General features: G+C 45.8%; 1 protein-coding gene across 2 annotated transcripts in view; it reads right to left on the bottom strand.

Annotated features, from left to right (window-relative positions):
• Positions 1-17,470, bottom strand: part of CRYL1 (crystallin lambda 1) — a 120,702-nt gene extending 103,232 nt beyond the window's left edge. The window contains exons 1-2 of one of the 2 annotated variants that reach the window (XM_004054229.5): positions 17,058-17,470; positions 3,770-3,877 (exon numbers count right to left, since the gene is read on the bottom strand). In XM_004054229.5, coding sequence (XP_004054277.1) covers positions 3,770-3,877; positions 17,058-17,098 — 149 coding nt within the window. In that variant the 5' untranslated portion in view covers positions 17,099-17,470. The remainder of the gene's footprint in view (positions 1-3,769; positions 3,878-17,057) is intronic. The other variant, XM_055360167.2, reaches the window with a different exon arrangement.
• Between the last annotated feature and the right edge of the window lie 2,378 nt (positions 17,471-19,848).

Raw genomic sequence — 19,848 nt, forward strand, 5'->3', positions numbered from 1 at the left:
CACGAGGTCAGGAGATCGAGACCATCCTGGCTAACACGGTGAAACCCCGTCTCTACTAAAAATACAAAAAAAAATTAGCCGGGCGTGGTGGCGGGCGCCTGTAGTCCCAGCTACTCAGGAGGCTGAGGCAGGAGAATGGCATGAACCCGGGAGGCGGAGCTTGCAGTGAGCAGAGGTCGCGCCACTGCACTCCACTCCAGCCTAGGTGGCAGAGCAAGACTCCAAAAAAAAAAAACCACAACAACAACATTTTGGGCCAGGCTCAGTGGCTCACACCTATAATCCTAGCACTTCGGGAGGCCGAGGTGGGTGGATCACCTGAGGTCAGGAGTCAGCCTAACATGGTGAAACCCCATCTCTACTAAAAATACCAAATTTAACCAGGCGTGGTGGCTTGCGTCTGTAATCTCAGCTAATTGGGAGGCCGAGACAGGCGAATTGCTTGAACCCAGGAGGCAGAGGTTGCAGTGAGCCAAGATCGCGCCATTGCACTCCAGCCTGGGCAACAAGAGCAAAACTCAATCCCCAAAAAAAAAAAAAAAAAAAAAATTGATTCAATCTGAAAACATCTTTTTGCCTCATAGTTTTTGTTTTGTTTTGTTTTGTTTTTAGAATTAGTGCTCTATCAAGGGTTTTTTTTTCTTTCTCCTGACTATATGACTTTGAGCTATTTTTAGTGAGGCTTAAAATTTATTTCAAGACTACCTGAAGACTTCTACTTCCAGCACTATGATGGACCAGAATCCCTGAAGGGCCTCTCTTTTCAAAATCTCAGGATCCTTCATAAAACTAGTTTTTATGCACAGAGAGTCGCAGCAAATGCAGAAAGAAAAAATTTTAAGGCTTCCCCTTTAATCAAAAATGTTTTTACATTAAAAAGTACTACTCAAAGAAGATATGCAGATGACAAATATATGAAAAGATGCTCCACATCATATGTCATCAGAGAAATGCAAGTCAAAACAAGGAGATACCATTAGGCGAGGCTTGGTGGCTCACACCTGTAATCCCAGCACTTTGGGAGGCCGAGGCGGGTGGATCACCTGAGGTCAGGAGTTCGAGACCAGCCTGGTCAATGTGGTGAAACCCTATCTCTACTAAAAATACAAAAAAATTAGCTGGGCGTAGTGGTGGTCGCCTGTAATCCCAGCTACTCGGGAGGCTGAGGCAGGAGAATCGCTTGAACCCGGGAGGCGGAGGTTGCAGTGAGCCGAGATCGTGCCATTGCACTCTAGCCTGAGCTACAGAGGGAGACTGTCTCAAAACAAAACAAAAAACAAAAAAACAAGGAGATACCATTATATGCCTATTAGAATGGCTAAAATCCAGAACACTGACACCACCACATGCTGGTAAGGATATGGAGCAATGGGATCTCTCGTTCATTGTTGGTGGGAATGCAAAATAGGACAGCCACTTTGGAAGACAGTTTTGCAATTTCTTACAAAGTTAAACATCCTGTTATCATCCAATCTAGCAATTGTGCTTTTTGGTATTCACCCAAAGGAGTTGGAAACTTATGTCCACACAAAAACCTGCACATGGAATTTAGAGCAACTTTACTCATAATTGCCAAAACCTGGAAGCACCCAAGATGTTCTTCAGTGGGTGAATAGATAAATAAATTGTGGTACATCCAGGCAATGCAATATCATTCAAGCTCAAGCCATGAAAAGACATGGAGGAAACTTAAATGCATTTTACTAAGTAAAAGAAGCCAGTCTGCAAAGCCTACATACTGTATGATTTCAATTATATAACATTCTGGAAAAGGTAAAACTGTGGAGACAGTAAAAGGATCAGTGGTTGCCAGCAGTTAGGGGGGAAGGGAGGGATGGAAAGGAAGAATTTGAGAGCAGTGGAATTATTCTGTGTAATACTACAAGGGTAGATACATGTCAGTATACATTTCTCCAAATCCATAGAGTGTAAACACCAAGTGAATCTTATTTTTTTTTTTCGAGACAGAGTCTCACTCTGTAGCCCAAGCTGGAGTGCAATGGTGTGATCTCAGCTCACTGCAATCTCCGCCACCCAGGCTCAAGTGACTCTCATGTCTCAGCCTCTCGAGTAGCTGGGATTACAGGCGCCCGCCACCATGCCCAGATAATTTTTTTGATTTTAGTAGACATAGAGTTTCACCATGTTGCTTAGGGTGGTCTCCAACTCCTGAGCTCAGGCAAAAGGGTTTATTATGAGAATTTAATACAGTAAGATTACTAGGCCATAAGCTCCGTGGCAAAAAAAAGACTGTGTCTACATTATCCACTATGTATCCCTAGTGAACAGAACATGGCTGGCAGGTAGTTGGTTCTGAAATGCCAAGTCCCCTTCCTTCCAAAACAGTACAGTCTATGTGAGTGGTTTTTTGGTGATTGTTTTACTTTTGATTTTTGTCTGGTTGGCTTTGTATTTTATTATTTTATTTATGTTGAGGCAAAGTCTCACTCTGCTGCCCAGGCTGGAGTACAGTGGTGCAATCATAGCTCACTGTAGCCTGGAACTACTGGGCTCAAGCAATCCTTCTGCCTCAGCCTCCCGAGTAGCTAGGACTACTAGCTAGGTGGGTGCCAACACATTGGCTATTTTTTTCTTTTTTCCTGTAGAGACGGGGTCTCACTATGTTGCCCACACTGGTCTTGAACTCCTGGCCTCAAATGATCCTCCCACCTCAGCCTCCCAAAGTGCTGGGATTACAGGTGTGAGCTACCAGACCTGGACAAGGTTTTTGTTTTTTAGATTGACATTTTACCCTCGCATTGACTATTTGTAACAATATGGAAGAAGTAACTTAACTTCTCTGTGTTCAAGTTCTTAATCTGTAAAACAACACTGGTTAGGGTATATAATTTCTTCATGCCTATAGTTTAACACCATACCCTACATATTAATCTTTTCAAAAGGTAGACAATAAAGTAAGCATATTTTTGTTGCACAAAAATGCAAATTCAAGTTATATATTCATGGACACCCTCCAAATAAGGATAATAACCAGCTAACGCATGTCTGAGATGGTCAGAACCCTGTTCCGTGACGGCACCGCAGGGGGACGCGCCATGCGGTGAGGGTGCTCCACGCCAGTGCCTTTGCTTCCGGGCACGCTGCAATGGCTTCTTTCCCCTGTCCTTGACCTCCCTCACTCTCAGCCTTTCTTTGGTTCCCGTGACTACCATCCCTAAAACAGCCCTCCGCATTCTTAGCACTCAGCATTAAGTAAATTCATGCACTCTCACACCTTTAACTAGTACCGCTGTCACAGTTAATAATAACCACATAAACAGCTCCAGTTCTGTCCTCTCACATGAGTGCTAAACCTCTAACTAAAATTCAAGATGTTTTCATTTGGGTCCTACCATTACTAGATCAACAGGTCAAAACAAGCTGCAGGACCTCTGTTCCTAAACTGTAATGCCCCTGCAGCTATGGCTGTCACACGCTGGAAGCAAGTTCCTCCTGCCTAGATGGAAGCAGGAAACCCTAGCCCTCCAGCCCCGGGGCAAACAGCTAGAGAAGCCTGCAGTCAGTCATGCTTGATGCAGATCCTCTTAGCAAGAAGGGTCGTTTCCTCCCTCATGGGAGCCCTTCCCCAGTGTGAATTCACATTCCAGCCACTGTAGGCCTGGCCTTTACCAACTCAGAGGCACTGCAGTAGCCATCAGACGAAAATGTGACATCACAGATCCTCATAGCCTTGAGGATATGACAAACAAGACCAACTGAGAGAAACAGACCCACTTCCATTCCTCCTGGAGAGCGCCGGCTGGCCCACCTGATGTTTTCCAGGGCGTTCCTTATCTGCTGTTGCTCAATGTCATAGAGTTTCACCTGGAAGCCTCCACTGGCAAACAGCATGGCCCAGCTTCGCCCAATGACTCCACTAAAGGGAGATAAAAGAAAGGATTCGAGTTAATTTAATAATCGAATGGCTTTTCATTCCTAACCCAGAATGAGTTTTTTTTTAATTACACAGTATCCTATTCTTAAAATATTTAATACATATCTTAAAAGTACACATTTTAGCCGGGCACAGAAAAACAAATATCACATGTTCTCACTCATGTGAAAGCTAAAAACATTGATCTGATGAAGGTGGAGAATAAAATGGTGGTTAACAGAGGCTGGATGGGGGTGGGAGAGGGAGGAAGAAAGGTTGGTGAATGGGTGCAAACATACAGTTAATAGAAAAAGTAAGTTCTAGAGCTTGATAGCACTGTAGGGTAACTAGAGTTAACAACAATGTGTTGTATATTTCAGAACAGCTAGAAGATCTGAAATGTTCCCAGCACAAAGAAATGATAAATGTTAAAGGTGATGGGTGTGCTAAATACCCTGACTTGATCATTACACATTCTATGCATGTAACAAAATATCACAGGTACCCCACAAGTATGTAGGAATATTATGTATGAATTTTTTTAAGTACACATTTTAATAACATAATTTATTTTAAATGTTAACTGTTTCCACCCAGGAGCTCCTGAGCCCTCAACTCCAGTGCTGGTATTCATATTCCACATGGAGCCCCGCAGCATCTCAGGTATTTATCACGTACTCACACGCTGAATAAAATATTACAGTCAGGAGGTAGCAGGGTACCATGGAGACACAAGACCCGTTAGTGAACTTCCACTTGACCATGTCTTAGGCAAGTCACTTAATTAATTTAAAAGAACAGAGAGAGCATCTGCCCTGTCCTCCCCAATAATTACTGCCACTGCCACTGCCACCCACATTTCAGCATGGATTAGGTGTCAGGCACCATTAAACATACCACAGGTCTTACCTATGTTAATCTTTACAACAACCCTACACGGTAGGTGTTATTAGTATTTCCATTTTATATGTAGGGAAACTGAGGCATGGAGGAATTAAGCCTACATAAGTGATAAACTGAGGCATGGAGGAATTAAGTCCACAAGGGTGATAAGTGATGGATCTATGAGATGAAGCCAAGCAATCTGACTCCTGAGTCCTTCCTCTTAACCACTACACTCCAACTGCTGTTTCAGACTTCCTGAAAACTGAAAAGACAAAAAAAGTCATAAAGAGTTCACATGGGGTTGTTCAAAGAGTGAAAAACAAATGTACAGAAAACATCTAGAGTCCAAGTCTTGGTTTCTAATACTATTCTCCAGTAATAGGAAGCAGGACTCCTTGGAGAAATGGCTAATTTGAAGACAGAGCCAGAAAATATACAAGATGAGCCCGGAGCAGTTTGTAGCACCAAAAAGAAAAAGAAAGTATTAAAAAAAAAAAAAAACGCATCGATGGGGCATGTCAAAGGGATAGGGGCCCGATATAGGAGCTCCCAATGGCCAAAGCTGGAACTTGAGCCACAAAATTAATACAGCAATACTGGATTATAACACAAAGTATACCACAAATAAATGCTTGAATAAATGAAGAAGAAGCCAAATCTCCCTTGCAGAAAAATGCCAAATAATTTATGTAGGTATTCCCCCTTAGGCAGGTAGGGCATCACCCCCACTTCCGTGTGCAGAGTGACCTCCTTCCAAAAAGCACAGTATGGAAGAGGGAATAGTTAGGGTCACCACGCAGTGGAGAAACCTGACAAACCCTACCTCAGCCAGGTGTTCAAAGTCAACATCAACAGTGGTAACTCACATTGAGAGTATGCACTCTTGATATAAGACAAAGTGAAAACGATGCTTTATCCCTGTGGTCTTCCTCCCCAAAACCCATAGCACCATTCTCATCATGAGAAGAACATCGGACAAATCCTAACGGAGGGACATTCTACAAACTACTTGACTAGTGCTCCTCAAAACTGTTAGGGTCATCAAAAACAAGGAAAGTCTGAGTAACTGTCACAGTTTAGATGAGTCAAAAGAGAAATGATTATTGTAATTTGGTATCCTAGAGGGGATCCTGGGACAGCAATAAGACATTAGGTAAAAACTAAGGAAATCTGAATAAAATGTGAATGTTGTTAAATAATAATGTGTTGGTCATGAATAGCCAATATTATTAAAATTATTAATAAACGATGTTAATAATAATATATTGGTTCATTAATTGTTACAAATGCACCATATTAATGTAAGATGTTAATAATAGGGGAAATTTGGTGAGATGACATATGAAAACTATACTATCTCCACAATTTTTCTGTAAATGTAAAAATTGTCTAAAAAAATAAAGATTTTTTTTAATGAAAGCATGTAACAGCAGTTCCATTCCTAGGTATGTACCCAACAGAAATGAAAACATGTCCACAAAAAACTTGTACACCAATGATTATAGCAGCATTATTCATAACAGCTAAATGCAACAGATACAATGTGGCATACCCATATAACAGAGCTATTCAGCCACAAAAAGGAATGAAATGATGATACATGCCACATGGATGAATGTTGACAACATTATGCTAAGTGGAAGAAGCCAGTCACAAAGGTTCACGTATTGTATGATTCCATTTATAAAATGTCCGGAATAGACATATCCATAGAGACAGGAAGTAGATTTGTGGTTGCCCAGGGCTAGGGGAGGAAGGAATGAAAAGTGATAGCTAGTGGGTCCAAGGTTTGGGATGATGAGCATGTTGTAAAATTGATTGTGGTGATGGATGCACAACCTTGTGAATATACTAAAACCACTGAATTGTACACTTTAAATGGGTGAATTACAGCTCAGTATTGCTGTTATTAAAAATAAATGTTTGTAAACATGCTTTGACAACCAACTCATGCCGTAAAAATGTAAAGCAATAATACTTAAATTTTCATAAGAGTGGATGGAGCCAGTAAATAATAATAATTAATAATAATAATACTCAAATTTAGTTGAGTAGAAGGGTGAGGGGGAAACAAATGTCACATTTGGCATAATGTAGGGAGTTGTCTTAAGGTGTGAATGCAGAAAACAGCTATCTGTGTTCAGAGTCTTAGGCTTTTAAGAATAAACACTAACTCAGCCTTAAAAAGAAATGACACATGCCACAACACAGATGAACCTTGAGCACATTTTGCCAAATGAAGTAAGCCAGTCACAAAATGACAAATGCCCTATGATTCCACTTACCTGAGGTACCCATAGAGACAGAAAGCTAGAAGGGTGGATGCCAGGGGCTGGGGCTGGGGGAAATGAGCAGCTGTTGTTCAATGGGTACAGAGTTTTAATTCTGCAAGATGAAAAAGTTCTGGAGATTGATTGTACAACAATGGGAACATACTTAACACTACTGAACTGTACACTAAGAACTGTTAAAATGGCAAGTTGGGCCGGGCGCAGTGGCTTACGCCTATATTCCCAGCACTTTTGGAGGCTGAGGCAGGTGGATCACTTGAGGTCAGGAGATCAAGACCAGCCTGGCCAACATGGGGAAACTCCATCTCTACTAAAAATACAAAAATTAGCCAGGTATGGTGGCGGGCACCTGTAATCCCAGCTACTCAGGAGGCCGAGGCAGGACAATCGCTTGAACCGGTGAGGAGGAGGTTGCGGTGAGCCAAGATGGCACCACTTCACTCCAGCCTGGGCGAAAGAGCAAAACTCCATCTCAAAAAAAAAAAAAAAAAAGGCAAATTGTATGTTATGTCTATTTTACTATGCTAAATGTGGTTTAAAAGTTTAAAAAATATTTTTTTAAAAAAATGAACACTAACTTACCCTGCAAAAGGATGATTCTGAGTGGGGACAAGGCTTACCTACCCCACCAGAAGGCAACTGGGCACTTTCTCACTAGCCTAGAGAAAATATGTATTTGTAACATTTCAATCTCAGTTTCCCTGGCCCCTCTTCAAGCCTCAGCACATGGCTTTGTTCTCCTGGGGACTGAATATCAAAAGATAATCTTTTTTTTTTTTGAAATGGAGTCTTGCTCTGTCGCCCAGGCTGGAGGGCTGTGGGGGTATCTCGGCTCACTGCAAGCTCCGCCTCCTGGGTTCACACCATTCTCCTGCCTCAGCCTCCCGAGTAGCTGGGACTACAGGCGCTCGCCACCACGCCTGGCTAATTTTTTGTATTTTTTAGTAGAAATGGGGTTTCACCGTGTTAGCCATGATGGTCTCGATCTCCTGACCTTGTGATCCACCTGCCTTGGCCTCCAAAAGTGCTAGGATTACAGGCGTCAGCCACCGCGCCCGGCCAAAAGATAATTTTGAACAGGCCTGGCTCACACCTGTAATTCCAGGGCTTTGGGAGGCTGAGGCGGGAGGATAATTAGAACCCAGAAGTTCAAGAAGAGCCTGGGCAACAGAGGGAAACTGCATCTCTACAAAAAAAATTTTAAATTAGCTGGGTGTAGTGGCACATGCCTGTGGTCCCAGCTACTCAGGAGGCTGAGGCAGGAGGATCACTTGAGCCCAGGAGTTCAAGGATGCAGTATGCAGTGAGCTACAATCACGCCACTGTACTCCAGCCTCAGACAGAGCAAGACCCTGTATAAAAAAGAAGGTAATCTTGCTCTACCCAAAGTCAACTTTCTCAATACAGTCTTTATCCTGGGACAAAACTCTGAAAAAAATTCTACCTCTGGCACCCACCTTATATGGGTGTGCAAGCCTGGGAGTGGATGGAGAGACAGGAGCAGATGACAAATGCAGTACAGGCCAAGTGGGCCTTATTCAAAATGCTTGGGCCCAGTATTTCAGATTGCAAATTGTTTTTGGATTTTGAAATCTTTATGGCCGGGTGCAGTGGCTCACACCTGTAACCCTTTGGGAGACCGAGGCAGGTGGATCATCTGAGGTCAGGAATTCGAGACCAGCCTGGCCAAAACGGTGAAACTCTGTCTCTACTAAAAATACAAAAATTAGCTGGGAGTGGTGGCACGCGTCTGTAATCCCAGCTACTCAGGAGGCTGAGGCAGGAGAATCGCTTGAACTTGGGAGGTGGAGGTTGCAGTGACCCGAGATCACACCACTGCACTCCAGCCTGGGCAACAAGAGCAAAACTCCATCTCAAAAAAATAAAAAAAGTAAATTTTGCATAGTGAAGTTTAAAATAAAAAACAATGTTAGTGGCCGGGCGCAGTGGCTCATGCCTGTGATCCCAGCGCTTTGGGAGGCCGAGGCGGGTGGATCACGAGGGCAGGAGATCGAGACCAACCTGGCTAACATGGTGAAACCCCATCTCTACTAAAAACACAAAAAATTAGCCGGGCATGGTGGCTGATGCCTGTAGTCCCAGCTACTTGGGAGGCTGAGGCAGGAGAATGGTGTGAACCCGGGAGGCGGAGCTTGCAGTGAGCCGAGATCCCACCACTGCACTCCAGCCTGGGCAACAGAGCAAGACTCCGTCTCAAAAAAAAAAAAAAAAAAAAAAGCAATGCTGGTGAGCAGTATGAATTTATTTGTTCAACAGGGTAAACTCTATGCACCAGGAACTAGCACTCACCTTCATATTCCTGGCATGTTGTAGAGGCTCAATAAATGTGAAAAAGCCATGGTTATCAAGTGAAAAATACGAGATAACGGTCAGCTGGCTCTTGCCATGGGGTTAATTGGAAGGCAACGATGACTCACTGAGGAAATACGTAAAGGGCACCTACCATGTGCAGGCACTGCCCAGTTCCTGACCCCAAGGAGCTCATAGTAGGTAGGCAGACAACAAACTAAATAAGCAAAAGCACTTGGGAGAAAGAAAGCAGGGGAGTAGGGACTGAGAGGCAGAGAAATGTTAAAAGTGCCACCAGGGACTGTCTCACTGGGAAGGTGACATTTTAGCAAAGGAGGTAAGGGGCCAAGCCATGAGTGTATTTCTGCGACAAGTGTTCCTGAAAGAGTCTGTCTGCCCAGCTGGTCCAGATCAACAAGGCTGGTGCTCTGCTGGAGGGGCGGTGGGGGGAGAGGAAGGAGGGGACAATGAGGTCAAAGGGAAGGAGAGAACGGTGAGCTCATTTCATGGCACCTCAGAAGCAATGGAGGGATTTTGGTTTTTACTGAGTGAGATAGTTGGCTAATAGAAGGTTTTAGACAAAAGATATCATCTGACTTCTGTTTTTAAAGGGACATTCTAGTTGTCTTACTGAGAATATACTGCAGAAGGGCAAAGATGGAAGTTAGGAGACCAGTTGGGTGTCAGGAGGCTGGTGCCCGATGTGATGGGAGGCGGGACCAGGACGGAGGCAGAGGGGGTGCTGGAAAGTGGCCAGCTGAGAAATGAATATGCAATATTTTCACAGTACAGCCAAGAAGAATTGCTGGTGAATTGCATGTGGGTGTGAGAAAAAGAAAAATGGAGGACAGTGCCAAGTTTCTTTTGGACAAGAAAGGATGGAGATGTCATTAACTCTGCTGGGAAAGACTAGCAATGGAGCAGATGTTAGGAGGGAAGATCAGTTCAAAACGGGATGTTTTCAGTGAGAAGTGCTAAGGGGTGGGTCTAGCAAATCACTGGCTGTAAGTATCCAGGTTCAGAGCCAAGGGCTGGGCTGGGATATTAATTTGGGATTTACTGTAGAGATGTGGTATTTAAAAGTGTGTGACTGGGTGAGATCTCTAAGAAAGTGAATATCGATAAAGAAGTCCAAGGATTCAGCCTTGGGACACTCCAACTTTAATGGGGAAGAATATGGGGACAAAAGGGAGTGCCAATGAGATGGGAGGGGGGTGTGGTCAGGAAAGTGAAGGGAGCTGCCATCTGCATCAAACGCTGCTGATGAACACTTGAACTGAGGATTGACCATTGGGTTTTGCAAGATGAATGGGGGTGGGGACCATGACAAGAGCAGATTTGTGGGCTTGATGAAAGACTGCTCAGGGTAGGTTTAAGAGAAAATGAGCCTCTAGCCCTAACTACCAGTTTCAGGAAATGAAGGGATGGTGGAACATGATAAATGACACTACACGGGTTGGGTGCAGTGGCTCACGCCTGTAATCCCAGCACTTTAGGAGGCTGAAGTAGGTACATGGCTTGCACCCAGGAGTTCAAGACCAGCCTGGGCAACATAGCGAGACCCCATCTTGGGAAGGGAAGGGGAGGGGAGGGGAGGGAAGGGATACATTCAGCAAAACCTAGAATATGGGAAATTTTACAGGGCAAGTGACTCAAATTCTTCAGGAGATAAACGGCAAGAAAAATTTTACAAAACCAGAGAGGGATGAACAATCTATAGATTGAAAGAGCTAAGAATCGTATTGACTAAATATAACATGTGGGCCTTATTTAGACCCTAAATCAATCAAGCCAAGTATTTAAAAAATTAATCAGGGAACTCTTGAATATGGAAGAGATATTTAAAGATATTACATGAAGATATTAAGGAATTGTGTTAATGTTTTACACATGATGATGCTATTGTTGTTATATAGTTTTAAAACAGTCCATATCTTTTAGATACTATACATGCTGACATATTTACAAACGAAATGATTCAATGCCTGGCATTTGTTTCAGAACAATCCAGAGAAGGGAGAATAACTGAAACCAGATTAGCCATGTGTTAATAATTGTTGAAGTTGAGGGGGTGGGGGAAGGTACTTTAAGGTTCATTGCACTGTTCTCTCAACTTTAACACAGTTTGAAATGTTTCCCTAATACAAAGTTAAGAGAGAGAATATGGATAGGAAGAAAGAAACTGGAGACAATATGGATAAGTTTATTAAGTTTTGAGGAGCAATGTGGCAATTACCAGAGGGAAAAATGGGGTCAAGAGAGGGTGCTTTTCTGTTTTCAGGGAACAACTATATGTTTGCTGGCTGCAGGGTCTGAACCCTGGAGAGGGGAAGCAATCATGAGGGAGAGAGCATGGTGCTTTGGTCTGGGGCTAATGCACCTGCCTCCATGCCTTGGGTCTTACCCCGCTGCTGTCGCTCAGGGAAAGGCAGCCCCCTAATCAAACAGGCAGCAAATCCTTGGAATCGCAATTATCTGACCTGAGGGAGGGTAACCATCGGCCGGGATTCTGGCATCAAATATCAGGTGATTGGACTGGGCCCCACTTCCCTTTCAGTCTTGAGATTGGCCCCTTCATTGCAGAGGACCAACAGCAGACCGCTGACCCCTGGGGACCAGCTGGTGTCCTTTCCCCCACCCCTTCATGCCCACACACTCAGTCATTGCTGATTGGACATGGATTGGACACCTGACCCAAAGCAGCCAATCAACTGGCTTAGGAGCACCCTATAACATCTGCAGCCTGGGATGCACAGAGGTGAAACCACTGGGTTTCCTCTCCTGAAAATTGGACCCGGGCCAGGCGCGGTGGCTCACGCCTGTAATCCCAGCACTTTGGGAGGCCGAGGTGGGTGGATAACGAGGTCAGGAGATCAAGACCATCCTGTCTAACACGATGAAACCCTGTCTCTACTAAAATATAAATAATTAGCCAGGCGTGGTGGCAGGGGCCTGTAGTCCCAGCTACTCGGGAGGCTGAGGCAGGAGAATCGCGTGAACCCGGAGGCGGAGGTTGCAGTGAGCGGAGATCGCGCCACTGCACTCCAGCCTGGGCGAAAGAGCGAGACTCCGTCTCAAAAAAAAAAGGAAAGAAAGAAAGAAGGAAGAAAGGAACGAACGAACGAACGAACGAAAAAAAGAAAGAAAGAAAATAAATTGGACCCAAAATACAGAAAAAAATCAGTAAGAGGCACTATACTTGAAAGAGGATAACCTTAGGGTTGGCAGTGATGTGCAAGATAAAGTCACAGGGAAGGAAAGAAAAGTGAGCAAGTACAAGGAGAGGGAATCTACAGAGCAAAGGAAGCTACAGAGAGGCACAGGGACCAGATTGCACGGCCCCAGAGCTGGAAACTTCCCTGGCTTGGTTTTCCTCAGGTTTCTGTTTCAGGTTTCCCTCAGTATTGTTCCCCAATACTACCTTACATCAGGCCCAAGAATAACTAACTTCCTGTCCTGAGAGCTTGTGACATCTTATTGGCCTTTTTTCCAACCACTATATGCCTGGGGACCTCAAAATGGGAGCCAGCGATAGAGGTAATTCAATGCCCTTCCCACTGTGACTATTGCGACATGTCTTAAAGCTTCTGAATTCATGAATCTTAATGGGTACTACAAAAGGTGAATGCAGATGAACATTTATTCTGTTATACAGTAGCAAAGCAGCAAGGGAGAAAAGTGATATAATTGCTTCAATTCTATCATTAATGTCACTTAATTTTGAATAAATTCACTTTAGATACATTTGAAAGTATCTTTCCAGCTACAGTTACTTATTTACTGGGTAAAAATTGAAGTAAAACTGTTCCTACACTCATGATCTCAGTCTACTATGGAAATTTTGCCAGAAAGAGCTATTAAGTAACTCCTGCGAAGGGCACATTTAGTGTCTAAGCTGATTCAAAAGGCAAGGAGGGCATCCTAGGGTTTGCTGTGTATGTGTACAAAAATTAGCAGGAAAATACCTAGAATAGCACTTCAAAGAAAATTCATGCCTCAGAAAGTTTCTTATAAAAAATGCACAGGCCAGGTGTAGTGGCTCACGCCTGTAATCTCAGCACTTTGGGAGGCTAGGGTGGGCGGATCACTTGAGGCCAGGAGTTCGAGACCAGCCTGGCCAACATGGAGAAACCCTGTCTCTACTAAAAATACGAAAATTAGCCAGGAATGGTGGTTCGTGCCTGTAGTCCCAATTACTTGGGAGGCTGAGGCAGGAGAATTGCTTGAATCCAGAAGGCAGAGGTTGCAGTGAGCTGAGATGGTGCCACTGCACTTCAGCCTGAGCCTGACAGAGCAAGAATCCGTCTCAAAAAAAAAAGTACAATCACCCCAAACAAAATTTTGGAATTAAAAAAAATGAAGGAGACTGTAGTTTATAGGATACCTTTCTTTCTTGCCTTTCTAGTTTATGGGATGTTTTTCTTGATATAAAACAACATCCTACCAAGCCCTTCACAGGGCACATCAGTTAAAAAATAAGCAGTCTCTGTTACAAACGCTCAAATATCTGTCTACTGGGACCAGGCATGGTGGATACAAATGGCAACAATACAGTTTCTATCCTTAGGGGAAAGGCCCAGAAGCAGAACTTTTCCTGGAGGAGACAGTCCCTGAGCTTGATCCTGAAAGAGTGTGCCCCCTAAAAAGCAGGACAGGAGAAAGGGCATGCCCTGCACCAGGAACATTTTGTGTTCCTATTCTAAACAAGCTCAAGGGCTACAGGCTGAATCTTGCAGTGTGTATACAAATACAGAACTCATATTTTAGCGATTTAGAAACACAGTGTTTTATAAAGGTAAGACTAACAAAATGAAAGCCTTAGAACACTACTCCAATGCAAATTTATCTTCATGATACCCATTTCTACTCCTTTTTTTTTTTTTTTTTTTTGAGATGGAGTCTCACTCTGTCCCCCAGCTGGAGTGCAGTGGTGTGATCTTGGCTCACTGAAACCTCCGCCTCCTGAGTTCAAGCGATTCTCCTGCCTCAGCCTCCTGAGTAGCTGGGATTACAGGCATGCACCACCACGCCCGGCTAATTTTTGTATTTTTAGTAGAGACGGGATCTCGCCATGTTGGCCAGGCTGGTCTCGAACCCCTGACCTCAGGTGATCCGCCCTCCTAGGCCTCCCAAAGTGCTGAGATTACAGGCATGAGCCACCATGCCTGGACTTCTACTCCCATTTTTAAAAGTTATCACTACCAGATTTTCCTGCAGCCCTAGGCCCAAAAGGTTTCTCTCATCCTCTTTCAAGCCCTCTCCATTCTGAAGGGACTTGCCCTGGAGGTTTATAGGACAGCTAAGTGGCCCTAAGGAAGAGTGAACTTTGGGAAAAGATCAGCGGAAAAGAATTAAGTGGGACTGTATTCCTAGCAGGTACTTTCAAGATGAAATCTATAAACTGATAAGGAAAGCTGAAAACACAATATGCTCCTGAAATTGAAATATGTATATTTTGGTCTGTTGCAACCTAAGAATGAAACTGAACCAGGTTTTGGCAAATTAATTGACATTCCCCAAGCCCTATTTGTTAAGTGGGTTTTCCTTGGAATCACCTGTGGGGCCAGGAAAGAAATAGAGGGACGAGAAAGAAGGGTGGTAAAGAGGAAGGGAAGAAACCAGCACTGTCCCAGAGGCAGAGCTGGGTGTGTGCTGAAGTGCTGAGGGTGGGGGAAAGACAGGACTTTCACACCAGAAAACAAAGAAACAAGCAGAGGCCCCAGAGAATTACGTGGTCCTTAAAGTTTGGAAGCCTTTCTCTAATTCCTTATCAACATCCCTCAAGGAATCAGAAGTAAACTGTTAACTGAAGTTCCTCCTCAGTAGACTGAGCCACCCACAGCCAGATAACTGCACAATCAACTAAAACTTTACTTCACATGTATTAGGTGCATGCATAACACTACTCTAAGGCATGATGGAGGTACATAAGGCCAAGCAAAGTGGCTCACATCTGTAACCCCCACACTTTGGGAGGCCAAAGCGCTTGCACCCAGGAGTTCAAGACCAACCAGGGCAAGATGGTGAGACCCCATCTCTACCTAAAAATTTTAAAAATCAGCCGGGTATGGTGACACATGCCTGCTGTGGGAGGATGAGAGCCCGGAAGGTGGAGATCCACCATGATAGTGCCACTGCACTCCAGCCTGGGCGACAGAGCGAGACCCTATCCTATTAAAATTGTGTGTGTGTGTGTGTGCGCGCACGCATGCGTGTAAAAAACTGTGTATATATATGTGTGAGTGTATATATACACACACACACATAAACTCTGGTAACAATAAAATGCAAGACAGAGGTAACTACCACCACTGGTACGAAGTGCACTTTTTTTTTTCAGACGGAGTTTCGCTCTTATTGCCCAGACTGGAGTGCAATGGCACCATCTCGGCTCACCGCAACCTCCGCCTCCCGGGTTCAAAGGATTCTCCTGCCTCAGCCTCCCGAGTAGCTGGGACTACAGGCATGTGCCACTACGCCCGGCTAATTTTGTATTTTTAGTAGAGACGGAGTTTCTCCATATTGGTCAGGCTGGTCTCGAACTCCCGACCTCAGATGATCCGCCTGCCTCGGCCTCCCAACGTGCTGGGATTACAGGCGTGAGCCACCGCGCGCGGCCCAAAGTGCACTTTTTAATATGCCTTCACTATTCAACCACGGGCACTCATGGGCCAGAAAGAACAAAGGCACAGTTAACTCCACTGCTCTGGAGAAAAGAAAGCTGACAACAAGGAATCTGATGCCTTCCTTCAGTGGGAAGGAAACACCCTGACATTGGAAGTGGTCTCCACACCGGGTTGTACACTGATGGGGGGCGGAGTCGGGGGCAGGCCAACACCTCAACAGCAGTCACCAAAAAGGTGCTTTTAACTATCAATAGCAAGTATTAACATGTTTATAGATTGCTGCTAACAGCTGGCCAAAGAAAGGTACATACAAATGCCCATTTTTAAAAAACAAAAATAGCAAGGATTGTAACCGTAGGGGGTGGGGGGCGGGTTGGGGGAAGCACACACTAAAAATCAGTTTGGGCAGAATTTAAGCTGTTAAATGGACACACTTAGCAAACTCTCTGGGCTCCATCGGCCCCCACCTCCCCTCTGGAAACATCGCCTCGCCCAGGAATTAGGGCTGCCTGTACGTTCGCCTAACACCTGCTGCGGCCTCCAGCGACATCGTCGCCGACAGGACTGCGCTGGCACCCTCCCTGCTGGGCTAGTCCTGTCTCCGTCACTAAACGCCTGTGACCTTAGGTAAACTGCTTAGTGTCAGTATTCTCATTCGTAAAATGGGGATGACAACACAGTCGTCGCAGGATCGCAGCCAGAATTCGTTTCATTCAACACGGTGCCTGGCACTTCTATGTGGACCTGCGGGCAGACGCGGCGACATTCAACAGAGTCCAGGAACCGCAGGCCCCGCGGCCTGCGCGGTCAACCTCGGAACCTCCTGCAACGCCGGCTCCCGGGAAGCAGACCCAACTCCGCGGGGCGCCTCCACCTGCCAAGCCCCTCCAGCCGCGCCTCTCCCCGAGCCCGCCAGCGCCGTAGGGGCCGCAGGGCGCAGGGCTTCGGAGGACCGGAGGCCGGGGCGGGGACAGCGACCCGGCGCCCACCCCGAGGGCCCCACGCGCGGGCACCACGTCCCCGGCGTCTCCCCGGGCTCCAGGGGCAGCAGCGCGGCTCGGAGCCCTTTACCTGCCAACGATCACCACGCAGCCGGCCGCGGAGGACGCCATGGTTGGGCCGGGAACGCGGCGCCGCGGGCGCTGGGACCAGGCGCCGGCGGAGCTGCGAGCTCTGGGCTCCGGGGAGGGCGGGTCCCGCGCCCATTGGCTGCGCGCGCGGACCGGGAGGGCGGGGAGGGCGGGGAGGGCCGCTTGGTCCCTGAGTGGGGTGCGCGCCGCGGGGCCGAGACACCGGGAGACACCCCGCGCGCCGACCCTCGTGGGCAGGGGCAGGACCAGCGCGGGGGTACGTCGGGGGGTGGAAAGCGGGAAGACCACGCGCTTGTGACTGTCAGCATTCACCGTGAAGTCCGTGTCTATAGGAGGGGACACGGGCAGGCTGGCACGGGCTCTAGCGCTAAAGCACCCTAGAGAAACTGTCAGAGAATGTCCCCTTTGCTAATTCGTCTCTGAAAGACGCCTGCCGCTGCCGCCAACTGCGAACTGGGCGCAGAGACTGCGACAGCAGTGAAAGAGAACACCTGATGCGTTCATCTGCGCGACGGAAGGACACGTCTGAATTCCTCCACGGAGCACACTCTGCACTCGGTTTATGTATCAGAAAAAGGAAATGCCCTCGTGCCCTGACTCCTGGCCTTCTTGGAGCCCGGAACAGACCAAGAGGAAGGGGCATCACACATTGCCTGACAGTGGTGTGCGTCCACACAGCACAAGCTGAACGGGAAATGACACAGTCATTAGACAGAGGAGACAGTACTCAAGCTGGAACCGCAGCCAACACTGAGATGATAAAAGGAAGTCTTCCTTTGTTTCCCCTGAGTCAGGAACATGGAAAGAGAAATCTCAGGGGAGGGGTTAGGTTTTTTCTGTTTTGTTTTGTTTTTTAAAGAACAGTTTCACAAATTATCGATAAATATTTGTAAAGTATTCAACCTCAAGAGAAATGAAAAGTAACACAAGGAAGATAAGTCATCTCTCACTCATCAGATTGGCTAAGTCACATGGATTGATTATGTTCCCATATCTGTAATGGAGTGTTTCGGACATGCAACTTATACACAGTAGAAGGCAAGCTTAAATGTTGAGGACTTTTTGGAGGGAATGTTACAGTACAATGTTGAGACAGCCGCTAGCCTGAGCAACCGCGCCTGCTCTGGCTGAGAATACAAGGCTCCAAAGCTTCCATCTTCTGATGGAGCAGTTTCTGTAGTTAGTTACACAGGCAGCCAATATAATAGTCAAGGCACCCAGGGAGTGAGCATCCTGTGACTGCTCACTGCTGGAGGCTATGGGGGCAGCAGACTGGCTTGTTTGCTGCTCCCTGAAAAGTTTGCTCTTTGCTAAGATAGTTGGCTGGGCGCTGAGGCTCATGCCTGAAATCCCAGCGCTTTGGGAAGCTGAGTAGCAAATAATAGCTTGAGGCCAGGAGTTCAAGACCAGCCTGGGCAACAAAGCGAGACCCCTGTCTCTACCAAAAAATTTAAAAACTTATCCAGGCTGGTGCCGCCTGTAGTCTCAGCCACTCAGTAGGCTGAGGCAGGAGGATTGCTTGAAGCCAGGAGTTTGAGACCAGCCTGTGCGAGATAGTGAGAACCCCCCCAATCTCTAGTGTGTGTGTATATGTGTGTGTGTGTGTGTGTGTGTATTTATGTGTACATATATTTATAACTTTAATCTTTCTGGTACCAAACAAAAAAAATACAGATTTATTTAAATTAGCCAGGTGTGGTGGTGCATTCCTGTAGTCCCAGCTACTCAGGAGGATCTCTTGAGCCCTGGAGTTCAAGGCTGCAGTGAGCTATGATTTTGCCACTCTACTCCAGCCTGGCTAACAGAACAAGACTTTGTCTCAAAAGAAAGCAAAAAGTGGCCGGATGCAGTGGCTCACGCCTGTAATCCCAGCACTTTGGAAGGCCGAGGCGGACGGATCACAAGGTCAGGAGATCGAGACCATCCTGGCTAACACGGTGAAACTCCGTCTCTACTAAAAATTAGCCAGGCGTGGTGGCGGGCGCCTGTAGTCCCAGCTACTCGGGAAGCTGAGGTAGGAGAATGGTGTGAACCCAGGAGGCAGAGCTTGCAGTGAACCAAGATCACGCCACTGCACTCCAGCCTGGGCGACAGAGCGAGACATCATCTCAAAAAAAAAAAGAAAGCAAAAAGTGCTGGGCCCTTGCTCGTTGCAAACACAGGAGTCATCTGGCCCTCTATGTAACCCTGTGGGAATTAAGGATCCAAGAACCCATATAAATATGGTGTCACTCTGGCTATTGCTTTTACTGTAATAAGATATTTTATTTTTAATCCAGGAGTCTTGTGACTTCTGTCAGCATCCAAGTGCAGAACCTCTGTTGCAATTTAGTGAAAATCTCAGACCCTTGCAGTTTCTGACATACACAAAATTTAAAATGTATGTACCCTTTGGCTTAGCAGTTCCAATTCTAGAGATCTGTTGTACAGAAATTCAAGTGGACATGAAGTTAGACAAATTTCTTTATTTCAGCATGGTTGTTAATAGAAAAATATTGAAAACATGATGAATATCAATGAGAAATGTTTTTAAAGACTATGGAATTTTCGGAGACTGTCTGCTTCTGACCAAGAGGAAAAATAAGGATGAAACTTAAACTCCTTCTTGAAACAACTAGAAGGCCCCCAAAATAGAAGAAACAGGGATTTCAGACCCTGGACAAGAGGCAGCCTAGGACAGCGATCCCTGAGAGAGGGAAATAGACAAGGCATGGGCTGCAGCTCCGAAAGGGAAAGCTCAGAGCCTGGTTTTCTCACTGAGTTGAGGAAAA

The sequence above is a fragment of the Gorilla gorilla genome, chromosome 14 (assembly GCF_029281585.2).
Source record: "Gorilla gorilla gorilla isolate KB3781 chromosome 14, NHGRI_mGorGor1-v2.1_pri, whole genome shotgun sequence".
NCBI lineage: Eukaryota > Metazoa > Chordata > Mammalia > Primates > Hominidae > Gorilla > Gorilla gorilla.